Source organism: Saccostrea echinata, unplaced genomic scaffold (assembly GCF_033153115.1).
Source record: "Saccostrea echinata isolate AGI-Se365-2 ecotype Australia unplaced genomic scaffold, CSIRO_AGI_Sech_v1 ptg000030l, whole genome shotgun sequence".
Taxonomy (NCBI): Eukaryota; Metazoa; Mollusca; class Bivalvia; order Ostreida; family Ostreidae; genus Saccostrea; species Saccostrea echinata.
In genome coordinates this window covers 30,347,787-30,367,498 of record NW_026889779.1, presented here as the reverse complement: position 1 = coordinate 30,367,498, position 19,712 = coordinate 30,347,787, and the positions used below count along the sequence as shown (strand labels likewise).

The following is a 19,712-nucleotide window of genomic DNA, read 5'->3' as shown; positions in this document are numbered from 1 at the left end:
AAGTATAAATATAATACGATAATAACTTTCTATGTATAGGGGGTTTCAAAAGAGCAGAGTGTTGTACTCTCGCTTTCTCTCTCATATATCTCTCTCATATATATATATATATATATATATATATATATATATATATATATATATATATATATATATATATATATATATATATATATATATATATATATATAAATTCAAAATATATCATAATAATTATAATAATAAATATATAACATACATATGTACATATATATTAAAATCATCAAATTTCATTTTAAGCGGTATTTATTGTTGTAAAGTACAGGGATGGGATCAATTATATGTACACTAAAAAGTAATTAATTAAATCAAAATTACTATATCTTTTTCCTCAATTAAATTATAGACCCTTTAAGCTCGTAATTAATTAAATTAAAATTACTTTTCAAAAGTAACTTATTATATTATATATTTTATATTTTCATTTTTGCATTTTTTTAGTAATACATGTAAATGTATACAGAAACAGTATAATCAGCCACTGGGCTAACATGAAATCATATGAACATAATTTGCATATTATGTATTTACTTTTAAAAGAACTTTACAGAATCGTCTGGGATTAGTTTGAGAGCTTTTAATGTTTGTTTTCTCAACACAATACCTACATTAAGAACGTATATTACATGTATATGCCCTCCCTTGAATCTTTGAATAAAATCAAATCCTTTCATATGAAGGTAAGCACAACACCTTAAAATGCAAATGTTGACTATTTTCACACAATAAATTATATATGTAACTATTTAACTATTAATCCTAAATAAACATTATGATTATCATGCAATAATCTAATATCTAATAATATTATAAATGTGGCAAATCACAATCACACGGAAATCCTTTTTATTATTTATTATGACGATTAAAGGCAAATAACAAATCCACAACGGTTAACAATCACAATACCACATTGGCTAAGATATTCTTAATCTTTGTTTTCAATATAATCTCAATCTTTTTCTCAATCTCAAAAACTGTCACTTATATACTATGAAGGAAACATCTAGAAATAGAAAGTTCTGTAAAATTCTAGGTCATCATATTCTCACATATTCTAGAGAATTCTTGATTATTCATTCAAGTAATATGTAGAACATTCTAGATTTCACATAATTAAATCAATTCATTAAATTTCTATAAATGTTCTTGAAATTGCGACTGTTCGCAACAATAAACAAGCGCCTAAACGCTGGAAAGTCTTCTTCTATTCACAATTCCAATTAGAGACATCATAAATAAAAAATAGATATAAATATACTTGGTTTACAAATAAATTAAAGAAACTTAGTGAAGTGTTTAAAGAAATGCATCTACAAACCAAATAAATATAGCCCTAAGGCTAGAAAATGAACATAGTTTTAAGGCATGCAATTTTCATAGTGGTGCAATTTCATACAAGAAAGTTTGAAATTAGAAATTTGGAAGCTATGAGGTTATAAGCTTTTATGATAAAAAGCACTTCTATGAAAGCTCTATTCCCAACAAATCCTACATTTCTTCTGTAAGTTTTAACAATTTCCAACACAATACAGAATAAATTACATGTACATTTGTAAATGAATTTGTTGCTTAGAGTAAATTCAAAAAGGCCTGCAATCCCTATTAGATTAATTTTTAAAGATTTTGACAATATTACCTATGCATGATTGATTGATTGTATGTTGTTTTACGTCACGTTGAGAATGTTTCACTCATATAGAGACGTCACCATATACCGGTGAAGGGCTTAAAATTTAGACCTTTACTCGGCACTCAGGCCCATTGAGCAGTGAGGGTTCTTTATCGTGCAAACGCCTAACGTGACACTGAGCTTCAGTTTTCAAGGTCCATCCGATGGATCCGCAACTTTTACTTCAGAGTATCGAGCGCCTGACGAAGGAGCAACATTTTTAATCTTTCAAAGCTCATTTAGTTATGTTACAAATAATTCTCTCATATCTTTTGCATGTAATCTCGGTTTATTTAATCTTTACAAATACACGTGTTCTAAAAATAACAGTGTTCTAAGACTAATTTTCAAAATTTTGAAACATTCTATGATGTGAATAATCTATACTAAATTTTTACAAGAGGCACATGGGCCACATCGCTCACCTGAGCACATTGGCTAGGCAAAAGCACAAATCAGTTCAGTATTGAAAAGATTACTGGAAGGGGGGGTCTTGAATTTTAAACTACCTGATGATGCTTCCATGTCAATATAACGAATGGCTTTGTTGTACTTGGGAAGATTTTAAAAAAATTTTCCCATATATTCCTTTGTAAAAATTTGATCCTCCATTGTGGCCCCACCCTACCCCCGGGGGTCACGATTTGAATAAATTTGAATTTACACTATCTGAGGATGCTTCCATATATAAATGACTCATCATGGTTTTGCTGTTCTTGAGAAGAAGATTTTTAAAGGTTTTTCCTATATATTTCTGTGTAAAACTTTGATCCTCCATTGTGGTCTGCCCTACCCCCCGGGGTTATGTTTTGAACAAACTTGAATCAACACTACCTGAGGGTGCTTCCATACAAATATGACTCATTATGGCTTTGCTGTTCTTGAGAAGAAGATTTTTAAAGGTTTTTCCTATATATTTCTATGTAAAACTTTGATCCTCCATTGTGGCCCCGCCCTACCCCCAGGGGTCATGATTTGAACAAACTTGAATCTACACTACCTGAGGATGCTTCCATATAAATATGACTCATCATGGCTTTGCTGTTCTTGAGAAGAAGATATTTAAGGTTTTTCCTAAATATTTCTATGTAAAACTTTGATCCTCCATTGTGGCCCCGCCCTACCCCCCAGGGTCATGATTTGAACAAATTTCAATTTACACTACCTGAGGATGCTTCCACATGAGTTTCATCTTTCCTGGCCCTGTGGTTCTTGAGAAGAAGATTTTTAAAAGATGCTATTAATTTTTCACCAATTCTTTATTATCTCCCCTTGGAAGAGGGCGTGGCCCTTCATTTGAACAAATTTGAATCCCCTTCACCCAAGGATGCTTTGTGGCAAGTTTGGTTCAAATTGACCCAGTGGCTCTGGAGAAGAAGTCGAAAATGTGAAAAGTTTACAGACAGACGGACGGACTACAGACAAATGTAATCAGAAAAGCTCACTTGAGCTTTCAGCTCAGGTGAGCTAAAATACATTGAGGCATATCACACATAAAATTTAACAGTAAGAAATTAGGAACATAAACAACATAAACAAGAAGAAAAACTGAAATCCTTATTACAATAGCTTTTCCAATCTTTCAACAAATGTATTTATATAAATACACGTTTAAAACCCAAAAGATAGTTTCAGTTAAAAATTACCCTTGCATTTTTAAAAAATAAAATATTGCAGGTTTTATATTTTGTATTATGTTGAATTTTCAGGTATCTTGGACACGGAAATATTTGTCAATTCAAAAATTGTTCTGAACCACGGTGTAATTTAATCTATTATATCCTTAAATATAATAGATATCTAATAGACCAAAAATACAACACAAATAGGTGAATTCCATGGGAAAATTAACAAAAGAGAAGATTCTTTCAAGTAAATTATGTACAACGGTTCACAAAAATGCAACAAAATCGTTCTCACTAAAACAATAACAAAGGAATGCACAAAATTCTGAATTCACACGAACAAAAAACGGTTAATCTATAGTAAAGAGTGTACAGACTATCATTTAATCAAAGTACTCAGAAGTACAGAGAGCCGGGCTCATTTACAGAGTAGTGAACAAAGACAGTTTTACATGAAACATACATATACATTGTTAGAACAGTTATATTAATATATATAGTTATAGTAAACAACAAGTTTAGACACTGGAAGAATATGTAACCAAAAAAAAAATATATTGCATATAGCATAAATATAAAATGTTTAAAAAAAATTAATAAAATGTAGTTTGAATTTAACATTTTTTTATTGTTTGGGGTCCTATACCACTTACATAAGTAAATGAACATTGATTCAGAAGGTCAAACGTTTATGTACAGATGAGTCCTCAGCAGGGAGTTTTGCATCAAGGTGTACATCGGGTCACGTGCTCCCCGCATCAGTGTTAGCATGGTAACACAACCTTTATATATAGAATGTGACCCAGACAAGGAGATCTGGTGAAAGTCTTTCGCATATTTCTAACAAATAATAAATCGAAGAAAAATGGAGAAAGTATATTACCATTAATGTTTTTTAGAGAAATTCTTTATTAGTTAAGTTAAATTTGTCTAATATAGTGTTTGTATTGCCTCAAACGTGGTTGAGCATACGTACTATATTCTTAATCGTATTTGATTTGGCGGTGAGGAAGCAGCATTTCCGGTTGAACACCGTAACATAAGCCGGCCATTGCTCTTCGAGCAATGAGCCCGGCTAAAAATAGTGAATGAAATAACAAGGAGAAAAGATTGAAACAGCAAAGCAGTGTGTAATTCAACATGTTGTATTGTATAGTAGAATTTCCCGAATAGCCCCCCCCCCCCCCCCCGGAATCTCTACTCCAGAGAACTTCCCCCCGAGGAAAAATCTCACTCGTTCTCATAGTACGGAAATCCCCTTTTATCAATGCTTAAATCATATCGACAATATATAGGCTAAAAGATTATATGATATGAATGTTTTAGACTCAAGAATTGTCGAATTAAGTATGAAATCTTAAATCTTAAAATATATAGTTCAAAGCATTGAGTCTCATCCCAAAATTTTAACTCATAGGAAAATGTAATTAGTCACGCAAAAAAAAAAAACAACAACAAAACAAAAACAAAGACTCGATGTTTCAACACCCTCTCTCGACGCAGCGGTACTTGTTTGTTCACGAATTTTAAATCGTATATCAGGCCACTTTAAATGATTTGATAATTTGTTTGACCTCTAAAGGCCCAATATCTCATCTATGGATCGATCCTTTTTACTAACAGAAAATTCTAAAATTTATGTTATTGAAGGTTCCACATGCCATTTTGTAAGTATTTGAATCGAGTAGTTCTTCACAGGGAAAAATCTTTAAAAAGTCAAAAACAAAATATAATAACAAGAAACACCACTTTCCACTTTCCCAAGCATGTCTGTCCCCTCAACCCTAGCGGTGTAATATTGGATTTGAAAGCAGAGAGCAAATACTCGGAACGCTGGAAATCCAAAATATTTAAATAAAAAAAGACTTTGAGGGGCTAAAAAAGGTGCCAAAGACTGGAGTCAATTTGTATAATTGGAACATTTAAAAAAAATCCAAGATGAATACATTTTGTGTTAATTTGCGATTTTTTATATTTCTTCATTCATTTTTATTTCAGCTGTATTGAGAAAAATAAAGTTTATAACATCAAAGCATTATCAATGCAGGCTTAAAAGCAGTCCAAATCCAGACCTACACCTTCTAGATGGCCATGATAGCTAAGGGTGATTCTAACACTCAGACTACTAGCACGTATCAAGGCAAAATAGCACATCTAAATGATGTTTGAGATACACAACACAATTTTGGACGTATTATATCAGATTGCACAATGTGTCTATTATGTGTATGATTATAAACAAGATAATTTCCAATCCTGTGCAATTTCTCATGTAACAATTATTGTTTCCAAACCTATCTGAACCCCTCCCACTTTCACATCTGAATAAGCAAGCTTATACTGGAAGATGTTTGTAGCCCCCCACCCAAATAAAAGAACCCCTCCCACTTTCACATCTTAATAAGCAAGGTTATATTGGAAGATATTTGTAGCCCCCCCCCCCCCCCCCAAATGAAAGCCTTACCATGTCTATTTTACAACAGCTATGCTTAAATGGGAATTAGCTGCTATAGAATTTGTAGAATTCTTGTGTTCTCGTTCTTGTGTTGTCCTAAATCATGTTTACTTTAAGCTATTATTCCCCTTTAAAATAATTTGAACAACAAGAGGCCCAAGGGCCTTAACGGTCACCTGAGTATAATGCAACAATTTAGAGGATCCATAGAGTATTAAATGAACTGAAAGGTGAAGCTTTGTTGCCCAAAAGCAAGAAAAATAGGGTGATCAGGATCAACAAAATAATTACTCAAGTATTCATTAATAGTTCATAAATTAGGTTCTAATCTGTTCCCCATTTATCACTCTCACCAGACAGTATATTAACAAACTGTCAGTGCTTCTGTACTCTTTTAATTCCTTGTGGAAATCTCTTACATTGGCCTGAGTAAGACTCTTGGTCTTTGATGAACATTTAAGGTACTGGTATTCCATCCCTAATAGCCTCAGATTCAATGAATTTGAATACATAACAGATGTGTACGGGTGGAATACTCAGTATATTTAGACATAATCTCCATTAATTACTATTAGCATGTAAGAATGGAAAGTGTCCTAATTTATGACTTGACCTTTGTTGAAGAGTTATCTCCCTCTTTTTTTAAGTAATAAAAATCAATTTTAAAAAATATACGGTAAAAAGATTGTTTTCAATTGTCATTCTATTTCTAATGATTTAATGCATCTTTCCACCACAGTATTTATTGATATTCTTATTATTTGAATTTTTATTTTAAAAAAATCGCTTGTCTCCATAGACTTCAATGCAATTTCTATTAATTAAATACTGCTTCGTTAATTACATTTTTGAAACTTTCACTAGGTAAATCCTTTTCTACTGTAAAGTTCTTTGAATTAATATCAGAGTATTATATACGTGATTGATATTTAAGGATAGAGAATTAGGTCCTATTAGGGATGGAAAACCTTCATAAGACAAGTCTACCTGATCATTAAAACTATGAAAGTACTTTTTGTATAATACAATAAAAATTCTTGCATAATTCTCTTATTCTATTAACCTTTCAAGTACATTATTTACAGTGATTAATTATCACAAGTAAATGGCAAAGGGGAATAACTCCTCTCAGTAAAATACAAATTAATAGAGCCCTGGCCTGGACTAGAACACTTGACCAAATGGTCTTGATGTTCAAAAATCTGGTAAAAATACCCTTCCTTATTAAAACTTTTACTCTTTTTGCCTCTGATATGCCCAGATGCAGAGAAGATTTTTAAAGCATTAATGCATTTTCACTATATAATAAATAGAGCCCCACCCTAACATCAGAACCTCTGATCCAGAGGTCATGAAATTCACAATTTTGGAAAAGGCATCCTTGCTTATCATAACCATGTATTTGTTTAAACAATACCCAGGAGAAGAGAAGAAGATTTTCAAAGAAATAATGCACTTTCACTATATGATCTATATAGCCCCGCCCTAACACCAGAACCCCTGATCCAGGGGCCATGAATTTCACAATTTTGGTAGAGTCACTCTTGCTTATCATAACTATGTATTCAATTTGTTTCAATAATACCCAGGAGTAGAGAAGAAGATTTTCAAAGAAATAATGCACTTTCACTATATGATCTATATAGCTCCGCCCTAGCACCAGAACCCCTGACCCTGGGGCCATGAATTTCACAATTTTGGTAGAGGGCTCAATGCTTATTACAATCATGCCAACAGTTTGACTGCTTGATGTCCAGGAGTAAAGAAGAAGATTTTTAAAGATTGCATTAATTTTGACGGTTTTGGCCCCAACCCTCAGGCCCCAAGGGGTGAGGGACCACGAATTTCACAACTTTTGTTCCCCTTCACCCATAGATGCTATAAGCCAAAATTGGTTGAAATTGGTTCACTGGTTCCAGAGAAGAAGCTGAAAATGTTCAAAAGTTTACGACCGATGAACGACGCACGATGACGGACAAAAAGAGATAGCAATAGGTCACCTGAGTCACTCAGGTGACCTAAATATAAAAGTAGATGGTGAATATAACAAAGGAAAATTTAAAAAAAGATGGCTATATTCTTGTAAAAGCCAAGTACTGTACAATTCATTTACATACAAAATAACACAATTGAAATACACATACGTGTAACTGTGAACCCATATTTTTTTAAAATGGAACTATGCACCGATTCTGGCATTTGGAAAATTCAAAACAGTTTGACATAAATAGTCTTTTCTAAGGATAGAATTTAACCACTAGAAATACGATATTTCGTATGTGCTTCTAAACTCCTATACAAAAGCTACTAATGCTACAAAAGATGCTAATGAAAACCTTTCAAAATTACATATTTTTTTCTTTGTAATACGTGACTTTGCCTCATATCCATCAGCAAAGGCTAACCCATCAGGCATTTTGTTTTCAAATTTGCTGTGTATCTTTTAACCACTTAATGGGCAATATTTAATTGATATACTATCATTGAATTTCTTCCCTGATTCTTTAAAAAAAAAAAAATGTTATAGTCTCCCTAATGCGTAATAATGAATATTTTTGCAAAATTCAGACAAAAGTAATAAATCTGGTTTTCAAAAGCTCATAAATTTCTAATGTACATTCAATTTATTAAACCAGTATGATTCCTTTAAAAATAGTGTTGTCAACGAGTACCCGGTTAACCGGTTAATCGTCGAACGATGCGAGTATCGGTTAGTAAAATTGCTACTCGGTTACTCGGATATATAGACAAAAGTAGAAAAGAAATGTTATTTTGTTCAGAAAGTCCTGCATTTTATTTACCGTTATTTAACATTAGACTTGATCTAGCGTTTCGCAAACACGACCGATTTGTTTTGATAACACTTAGTTTTCACAGTTTATCTAATTGATAGCTTTGATTGCCAAGCGATATGCAATGTAGAAAACCTGGGTTAATTATAATTACCTCACTTAAACAAGATAACGCCACAGCCATCAAAAGCATAGATTTGGAATTGTTTTAAAAGAATTTAAATCCGAAAGGTGTAAAATATGTAAAATGAAATTAACATACACAGAAACGAAACTAAAGCAGCGTTATATTTAGGACATCCGCAAAACTTGCCAACTATTACGGGATATTCGAGAACAAATTCATTTAGAAGCTTTAATTCGTCTTTTTGTAATAAAAAAAAAAAATAAATGACGTGCATCTACAGTGCATTTGCGTTTGATACTGGCCGGTATGTAAATGTTAAACATGGAAATTGTAACGATGTTACATATATTACAGTTATTAGTCCCCTACCGGTGAAACCGGAGGGGACTATAGGTTTCCTCTGAGTCTGTCCGTCCGTCTGTCTAGCTGTCTGTCTGTTTGTCTGTCTGTCCCCCTGTCTGTCTGTCCCACTTGGTTTTCCGCACTTTTTTCCTAAACGCTTGCAGATATTGAGCTGATTTTTGGTATGTGAGTGTACCTTGATGAGTTACAGATCAAGTTTGCATTTCGTTCCGCTTCATTGATTTTTGACGGAATTACGGCCTTTTCAATTTTTACGGGTTTTCCGCAATTTTCTTCTTAACGCTTTCAGATATTGAGCTGATTTTTGGTATGTGACTTTACCTTTATTAGTTATAGATCAAGTTTGCATTTCGTCCCGCTTCATTGATTTCTGACGGAATTATGGCATTTTCAATTCTTAACGGGAACTAGATTACAGTTTTCGGTAGGGGACTAGTATTGCTAATGCAATACTCTCAGAATGCTTGTTATTTAATACATACCGTGAGCAAGGATGTTTCAAGGTCTAAAGAAAAACCATCCGAGTAACCGGTTACTCGATCGGAAAAGTAAGCGAGTAACCGGTTACTAAAAATCGTCCGATTTGACAACACTATTTAAAGAGCATTTTAAACGTAAAATGAAAGAAGTGAATGCAAGATTATAGCTGTTATTGGAATTAGACCTATATCTTTTAAATGACCAAGAGAGCATACGGTGATTCTGACACAGATAAAAACTGACAAGTAATATACATAGGCTTTAAGCCTACACTGTAACTGCATCACAATTTTGTAAAATTTATGAACTTCCATTAAAAAGAATTCGACTGAAACTCTTTAAAAGGAAGAATTCAATAACCTTTCTTTCCATTATAATAACATCATCCCTAACACTAATTTTGCAAATTTTATGCAAAAGTTCAATAATTCAGGATAAAAAGAGAAACAGATTACATGATGCACTTATTTAGCATGTGATGATAAACGAGATAAGGTCCAAGCCTAGGAAATCTTTTTTGTAACAATTATTGTTTCCAATCCTATCCGAACCCCTCCCAACTTAATGCTATAATAAACATGCTTGCATATTAGTGGATATTCGAAGCCTCCACATAAAGACCTTACCATGTCAGTCTATAGATATTCATATTATTAGATCACAGATGGGATTTAGATTCCGTGGAATTAAGTATCATTATTCACAATAATGAACAAATACTTGTGAAATATGAGATTAAATAGGAAATTATTAGCACTTTCTCAAAAATACGAGAGAAAAAGAGTTTATATTGATGATTTTATTATAAAACACATGTGCATTTATCATAATTTTTTTTTAAAAATATGAGTCCATATGAAAATTTGAAAACTAAATATAGTCTTTTCTGACTCCAAAACAAAAAGAAACTTCAAAACTTAATAAGTATTCTATAACAAGACATATAATCTTTCACATTATAGACATCATGGTTATCTAAATCACATAACGGTAACAAATTATGTTTTAAACTGCATTTTTACAAACCCACAGATATTAGCTTTTTTTACTAATAAAATATTTCAAGCAATTTATATGAACAGAAAAAAGAATAAAAGCCATGTCCATGGAGAGGATTCCTTATCTAACCACATATTCCATGATATCATTTCTGTAGATTTCAGCATGTACATGTTGAGTTACTGTACATTATATTGTACTTTAAGCTATTATGTCTTTACATGTAAATCTTTATCTATGGTATATTTGAAAAATACAAAAAAGTCGATGGTGCATGGGAAAATATAGAAAACTGCAGCCATATTCTTGGAACACTCACTGTACCATTCATTTACACACATAATAACAAACTTGATCTAGGTACACTTATAATTCTGAACCCACACAAACCATGCCTTGAATCTAGCAAATGGAGAAATTGTGAATTTGTACTTTTTTTAAAAAGCTAAAACAAAAAAAAATCAGTTCAATCTAAAGTTAAAATTTGACATGCAGATTTTTTTTTTTTCAAATGTGCTTCTTAGCATAAAATACCTCTATAAACTATGTAAAGCTGATACAATTAAGTAAAATCTTGCTGTGTTTTTGGTGACTTATTTGTTCTATGTGACATTAACTCTAGAATGTAAAATAGGACATTCACCCACACTAATCACACAAAGCATGAGTCACAAAAATCAGCAACAGAGATTTGATACATAACAGTGATTGTCTTGTACATTATGTAGGAATGTTGAAATTTCCACCATCTATACCACTATGCTGTTCTTGTCTGCTGGCAGATATGATTAAAATTCCTAATAAAAAAAAATAGTACTAAAAATAATTTTTTTAAACATAGGTAATCAAAGATTATGAAGCTCACCTCGACGAATGTTATCTATATGTAAGGCAAATTTCACATCATATTTTTTTTCTAGTTAGGGTACATCCCAAGATCAATATCCATGCAAGTTTGATTTACTTATAGATCTGCTCAAAAAACTTTTGACCTGTTTAGTAATCAAGAAAATTTTGGTCAGTTCCAACATCCAAAGCAAGTCTGGAAGTTTTCATCCTTAGATGCACCATCTATGCAAGTTTAATCATAACAGGCCATAATATTATATAGCTACTCCAAAAAATTACCCTGGTCTCTCATCTGGAAAATGTACGTCAGATTCAGAATCCAAGGCAAGTCTGGAAGTATCCATCCCTAGATACATCATCCATGCTAATTTGGTTAAAATATGGCTAAAATTCACTCATGAGGAAATCTAGGTCAGATCCAGCATTCAAAGCAGGTTTGTTAGTGTACATCCCTAGATGCATCATCCATGAAAGTTTAGTCCAGGTAGGGCTTATAGTTACTTGGGAACGAGACTACTCCTAAATCTAAACCTGGTCTCACATGTGGAAAATCTAGGTCAGATCCAGCATCCGAAGCAAGTATGGTAGTGTCCATCCCTGGATGCATCATCCATGCAAGTTTGGTCTGGATAGGGCTTATAGTTACTTGGGAATGGACCTGCTCCTAAAACTTTAACCTGGTCACTCATCCGTAAAATCTAGGTCAGATCCAGCATCCGAAGCAAGTGTGGTAGTGTCCATCCCTAGATGCATCATCCATGCAAGTTTGGTCAAGGTAGGGCTTATAGTTACTTGGGAATGGACCTGCTCCTAAAACTTTAACCTGGTACACATCTGGAAAATCTACATCAGATCCAGCATCCAAAGTAAGTGTGGCCATGTCCATCCCTAGATGCATCATCCATGCAAGTTTGGTCAACGTAGGGCTTATAGTTACTTGGGAATGGACCTGCTCCTAAAACTTTAACCTGGTCACTCATCCGGAAAATCTAGGTCAGATCCAGCATCCGAAGCAAGTGTGGTAGTGTCCATCCCTAGATGCATCATCCATGCAAGTTTGGTCAAGGTAGGGCTTATAGTTACTTGGGAATGGACCTGCTCCTAAAACTTTAACCTGGTACACATCTGGAAAATCTACATCAGATCCAGCATCCGAAGCAAGTGTGGTAGTGTCCATCCCTAGATGCATCATCCATGCAAGTTTGGTCCAGGTAGGGCTTATAGTTACTTGGGAATGGACCTGCTCCTAAAACTTTAACCTGGTCACTCATCCGGAAAATCTACGTCAGATCCAGCATCCGAAGCAAGTGTGGTAGTGTCCATCCCTAGATGCATCATCCATGCAAGTTTGGTCCAGGTAGGGCTTATAGTTACTTGGGAATGGACCTGCTCCTAAAACTTTAACCTGGTCACTCATCTGGAAAATCTACATCAGATCCAGCATCGGAAGCAAGTGTGGTAGTGTCCATCCCTAGATGCATCATCCATGCAAGTTTGGTCCAGGTAGGGCTTATAGTTACTTGGGAATGGACCTGCTCCTAAAACTTTAACCTGGTCACTCATCTGGAAAATCTAGGTCAGATCCAGCATCCGAAGCAAGTGTGGTAGTGTCCATCCCTGGATGCATCATCCATGCAAGTTTGGTCAACGTAGGGCTTATAGTTACTTGGGAATGGGACTTGCTCCTAAAACTTTAACCTGGGACGCCGACGCTAAACCCGACGCCGACACCGACGCTGGGGGTATAGCATAAGCTCATCTCGACTTCGTCGAGGTGAGCTAAAAATGTCTTCATCATACATGTACAAGTATCTATATATATATACTAGGGTTGTTCGGAAAGTTCGTGGACTTCTGTCATATCTTTTTTATTTAACATCATATTTTATCCAAATTTGGTAGAACTATTTTAACAATAAATTCAAATGATTTGTATTAATTTTTTTTTAAAATATCTTGATTTATTTCAAACTTATTAGGAGTTAATAACTGCGAAAATTGGTTCGCGGAGCAAGTCAAAATTTAAAATTAACAAACAATACACTAAAATGTCTGTAGTCATATCCTCTGTAAAATGGCTCAAAACCAAAATAAATCTAGACGATCAAATTATTAATTGTTATATCGTTTCATATTCCAAATTATGACTTGTTTGCTTCATGGAAAAGAAATCAATTTCCGGAGATAGGTAGTCCCCATTGAAAAAGGCAAAAAAGGTGACGTCGTAGACCGTCACGGAGCAGCAGTTTACGATACAATTTTCTGTTGTACTCTGGAAAACGTCACAATAAAATCTGAAAATGTTGATGGAAGCGTGAAATATCTCAAAGCGAGTCATGCATGCGTGTGTAAATGGCCCAGGCGGCATTTAAATGATAGATACTCTTTATTATATACCCATCAATTTCCTTGTTTTTGTTACTGTTAATTTTACAGAGTGTGATCCGACTTTCCAGATCACCACACTGTGGTTTTCTGAATCCATATCACCCCTCTCTGAAACTGATGACGTAGTACACAGATAAATGACGTTTTTATTCTCGCGCATCAAAAAGTTCCTTGACAAAATGGTTTGTTTAATGGATAAAAGTTATGTAATTGATACAAAAAAGTTTTCCTTTTATTATACTTTGCTAGTTGTAAAGGGGTATATAATAAATTTATCATTATAACAGTAACTTGATCCGAAGAGCCGTATCACGTCTCGTTGACAGGCGCGGATCATCAGATCAAACTCGACGCTTCGCGTCTCGTTTGATCTGATGATCCGCGCCTGTCAACTCGACGTGATACGGCTCCTCGGATCAAGTTACTGTTATAATAATATATATATATCAGACGAGGACTATCTGTGAGAAAACGGATTACCTGTTAAACCTTTAGCTAGTAAGGTCTTGGAAAGAGAAAGGCGCTTCACGATTGCTGGTCTTGTGAAAGCATAGTTAAGCGGTAAAAAAAAGAAAACATATGCTACTGGAACAATTATTAACAAAATGAATTTCAATTTATAGAGACAGGTTTTAAATGAGCAGATATTGGACCAGACTGTGTGAAATGTATAGGGAGAATATTTTGAGAACCTCTTGACGCTATATTTTTGACGTTATAATGTTGCTCTGGAGTTATCAAACATGTTGATTTTAAAATAAAGTAAATTGATAAATCGAATGGAATGAAATGTCACACATCAACAGAATAAATATTTTTACATATGATAATGTACTTATATTAAATTTCTTGAAAGTAGTATAACGAGGATTGACATTGTCCACGAACTTTCCGAACAACCCTCATATTTCAATTTAAAAATGTGCATCCCTCAGCATTGAACAGTAATTAGCATGTACATACATATTGTTAGACTGAAAAAGTAATTAGAATTGAAAATTGTTTTACTATTCATTATTTAACACCAGAGAAATATTCTAGTCCCACACAGATAATATTCACAAATCACAGCCACCTATTTCATTGGAATATCAATATACAATTGTGGACTGTTTAGAAGGGAGACATCACCATGCAATTATCAGGTCTGAGTAGGGCTGTCACCCAAGGGTGCTTGCGCCTGAGGCTGACAACCCTAGTCAGACCTGATAATTGGTGATGTCTCCCTTCTAAACAGTCTATAATAGTTCTATTAACCTGAAAAATCTAAATTATTTATAAGACAGAGTAGAAAATATCAGTTAAACCTCTTGTGTTCTCCTACCACTGCTCAGATTCCATACTTTCAAAATCTGTCAACTGACAACTTTGACGTCACCGTTGGAATTTATTGTTTACCGATCCCGCATAAATATCAGTCATATAATTATAAATATGAGTCATCTTGCTTATGGCACTTTATTTTCATCCAATAGGGAGACAACACAAGTGTCACCCTGCATGCTCGCTTGCGCTATTTCATTGCTTTCTGAAGCATGACAACATAGTTGTCACCTGTGCATGAGGGACACATCACAAATTGTCTCCCCGCACCTGACATGCTCTAAACCAATCAGATTGACTGTATAATTCTAAAGGATAATAATACATTCTGCATGAAGTTAGGATTTATCAGATTTTATATGTGTAATCACATTTCATTCTTTTCATCAGCAACAGATATCCATGCTAGCATGGATGATTTTCAAATTAAAAATCCAGATATGTACAATTATATGCAATTTTTTCAAATGCAAGGAGACGTATCATTTTTTTGTCTTGAAAGATATTTATTGATCAAATTCCAAAGGGAAAAAGCAAAACCCTTGTTTCTTTTCACATTTCTGAGATACATATGGGGCATTGGTGATATTTCTACATGGCAAAGGACTATGTTCGGTATTGACCAATATTTGCCCCCAAAATCAAACTTTGACAGAGAAATCTAAAATTCTGTTCTAAACCAAGGGGATATCTGCAGACCTCAAATCATTAAATATTTTCTCAGCCATGACGCCATATGTTAGATATGACATCAGGAAAATGACGTAATTTCAAAATTTCCATGATTTATAGAGAAAAAGGTGTACAGTACATCGATATTTTGAGTAAAAGTCATTGAGCGCAGGTCTGCTCCAGCTCAATGTTTTGATATAATGTGAAGAATGATAGTATTTATGAAATATGTGAATATTGTCTTGGAGCAAGTTTGCACTCTATAACATATCTAGTAAAAATTGAGCAAATTTTGTCCATTTTGTCCTTTTTTCTGAAAAATAACAAAGAATCCAAATGATTTATGACAACATAGTAATCAAAACTGCTAAAACCAACTTCGAAATTACAATATTTTTTGTTAATTCAGATTTTTCATACAACATATATAATTCAGCACATTTCAAGAAATGTTCAAAATTTGACTTTTATGGGGGCAAAAATATGCGTATACCGCATATAGCTCTTTATTTTAAGAATCTATTGTGACAAAGCAGATATACAAAATATTTATTTATATACCTATTTGTGAATTGTTTGAGTGAATGAACTCCTGATTCATATAAGCTGAGGGATATATACATTTAATTCGGGAATATTAACTCAGAATGAAGTTAATTTCTGGCAGTTTTGTTTGTGTAGAACATGAACTTACTGAGCATGATGAGGCCTGTTTTTCTGGGTCCTGCAGTTTTTACCCCAGTAGCAATCATTTCTTTTCGTAACAGCCTCTGCAACCACAATCCAGTCATCATTAAAAAATGTATGTTCATGCACATATAAAATACCGCTCAAAAATGACAAATTTTTCTAGAGTACATTGCGTGCATTCACTGCAAGATAAAAAGGTATTGGAATGAAGATTTGAAAATTGTCACATGAAAAAATCATTTTTCACACCTGCAAGATGCCAGTGATGAAATTGCCTGTGCCATTTTACTTCCATTTTCTGGTTAAGATCTGTTATTCAGTGTCCAGCATTTCTGCTGTAATTATACCCTATCTTTAAAGGTAGGGGTATAAAGGATTATTTTCTTTAACAGTTTTGTCATTTAGAACATCATTTTGTTTATTTGCACACACTTTTAGCCCATGGATGAAGGACGTCTTGTGGTAAGTTTAGTACAAATTGGTCCTCTGATTCTGGAGATGTCAAAATTGTAAAAAAGTTACTAGACGACAGGTAGACTATTTACAATAGGTGATAAGAAAAGTTCACTTGAGCCTTCATTTCAGGTGAGCTAACAAAAACAAAAGCGATAAATTTTTTTAATTCTTTTAACCAAAGACCTCAAATTACCATGTGATGCATACACAGATGAACATTTGTGCCACAAAAATCAGTTACATATATTTTTTGATACCCAAATTTATTTCTGTCCATGTTTTTTTTTTCTGCTCATGCTTAGGAAATAATGAGATATTCTGGTCTGACACCAAACATTTTAATTAACTTTAACTCAACTTCAAATTCTTCCCTTACCCACCAAGAACCATATTTGAAATTTTGCAATTATTAGAATCCCATATTTTTGCCTATGAAGAAAAGATACATATTTATTGAACTAATATATGTATATCACTTCAATAAAATTCAATGCCTCTAAATACTTAACATGAACAGGTGGCACAGGTGTGTTCCAAATTTTACAGTTAAGGCAAAACAGTAACAAACCATTAGGAGTACCCCTCTGCTGAAGTTTGTTCCCATTTTGCTTTAACTGTAAAATTTGGTATTCCCACTTTCGCCTTAGTAAGCTCTGAGGTGAATTAAAACAGTTAAGGCAAAATGGGAATACACCCTCCTAATCACCCATGAAATGACAAGCTTTCTAGATATCAATGTACACACCTGGTAAGTCCTCTTTCTTTATATCTGCCCTATAACAATACGCTAAATCTTTAAAGTTCCTCAGAGCACACGGATAACAAACTGTTGTGTTAGATGTCACTATCAGTCGTCCCTGGTCTGAAAAACAAAGTTAATCTGAAACATTAATTTTGATTTTTAAAAATGCACCAAAGATGAAATAAGTCAAATTTAAAAAGTTAAAAGTAAAAATTGAAAGCCTCTAAGATAAAAAAAATTCTCTCTACAGTAAAAATTCCTTGGATATAGTTCTAAAAGTATATATCAATCTTGATCTTCATTTCTGGAATTAGCAGTGTCTTGTCATATTACAGTGCATCCATATAAAAGTATGACATCACCCGTTTACTCAAACAGCATTAGTAATACATGAATGTTGATGCTATTTCCCATTTGTCAGTTTAAGAATCAGTTTTGTAACTGTCATCAGATATATACGTAATAAGTTTACCTATACATTTGTAATACCCTGTATCCAATTTTAAGAATTCAGTTTTGTAACTGTCATCATTGATACATAATAAGTTTACCTGTACATTTGTAATACCCTGTATCCAATTTTTCCATACACACATCTTTCATCTCATTCAATGTAATTTTTTTCTCTTCAAGATAGTTCTAAAATTTAAATTATGAAGTGAAATACATGTATTAAAATAAATAAGTCTTCATTTTGCAATTGTATAATTAAATATCTTTGACAATTTATCATGCACGTTAAATTACCTTTAAAATCTCAGATTCAAAGGGGTTTTCTAAAATCAAATTTTGAAGACATTTTCTTCCAAAAACTATATCTGAAAAAGATACAAAATACCAATATTTGATTGAGAGGATAATCTGACAATTTGAAATTCTTTATCATATCAGGCATTGCTTTTTTTATCCATGCAGACACAACATAAATTCAAATAATACAAATACAGTCAAACATCATCTTGAACGCTCATACATGTATCTCAAATACCAGGGATATGGCAAAGTGAAATGGCAGTCTCCACAATTTTTTCAATGTTTATTACCTTTGTTCAGTGTTGTTATCTAAAATCCTCTCATATCTTGAAGTTTAATCTTGGTCCCATTGAGTTCGAGATAACGAAGTTTGTTATAACTTCAAACCTCATTATCTCGAACTGAATGGGGTCGAGAAAAAACTTCAAGATATCCGAGGATTCAAGATATCCAGGGTAAAATACTTAAAGAATAGGTAGTTGGGACTTTCAAATCACTTTGACATATTCATGGTACTCGAAATATCAGTGTTCGAGATTCCAAAGTTCAACTGTATATATACATGTATTATATAATACTCTCAAAATTATATATCAGCTATATGAGTGATTCCCATCCTCTTCCAAATTGATGTAAACAAACTTAATCAGCAGTTCTGAAGATGTTTTTTTTTCTTGTTTGGTTAACATACCATTCATTTCTTACCTTTGAATCTGCCTATACAACCCATACATTCAGCTTTTCTACAACCCCAGTATGCATGGCAAAATGATCTTAAACACAGAGCACCTAAGACAAAAATATGCTTATATGTGTATACATGTAACTAAGATGATTTTATTTTCATATACATATATATAAACCAAGGTAACTCAATATGTGACAAATCTTAAATTCTTTCTGTGAAAAGGGGTTAGATATCACCTCTGGACTATAAGATGTATTTATTAAGGCAGGTCAAAAATATAGTTGATTTGCTCAGATGACATTGAGTTTCTCCCCATAACTTTGTAATACAAAATGATCATAATTATAAGCTTCTAAAGAATATCATAATATTATACATATTTATTTTATTTTCTCCTGAGTCCCAATTTTTTATTTATATTAGTTTAATGTAATTATTCATTCTTAATGCAAACTAAACTTTGATGTAGTATATTTTTTCAGTAAATGTGTGTCTTCACAAATTTTGTGAATTTTTTCCCCTAATTTTTTCAATATCTGGCTACTATAAATGTTTTAGGAATCAAATTTATGAGATATACAATCAAATATATTTGTGTA

The 19,712-nt window shown here is 33.1% G+C and overlaps 1 protein-coding gene across 1 annotated transcript in view; it reads right to left on the bottom strand.

Moving 5' to 3' along the window:
• Nucleotides 1-10,337: 10,337 nt before the first annotated feature.
• LOC133197685 (E3 ubiquitin-protein ligase CHFR-like) overlaps nucleotides 10,338-19,712 on the bottom strand; it is a 38,626-nt gene continuing 29,251 nt past the window's right edge. The window contains exons 16-21 of the mRNA XM_061333822.1: nucleotides 19,131-19,214; nucleotides 18,420-18,490; nucleotides 18,224-18,311; nucleotides 17,676-17,792; nucleotides 16,479-16,554; nucleotides 10,338-11,349 (exon numbers count right to left, since the gene is read on the bottom strand). Coding sequence (XP_061189806.1) covers nucleotides 11,310-11,349; nucleotides 16,479-16,554; nucleotides 17,676-17,792; nucleotides 18,224-18,311; nucleotides 18,420-18,490; nucleotides 19,131-19,214 — 476 coding nt within the window. The 3' untranslated portion in view covers nucleotides 10,338-11,309. The remainder of the gene's footprint in view (nucleotides 11,350-16,478; nucleotides 16,555-17,675; nucleotides 17,793-18,223; nucleotides 18,312-18,419; nucleotides 18,491-19,130; nucleotides 19,215-19,712) is intronic.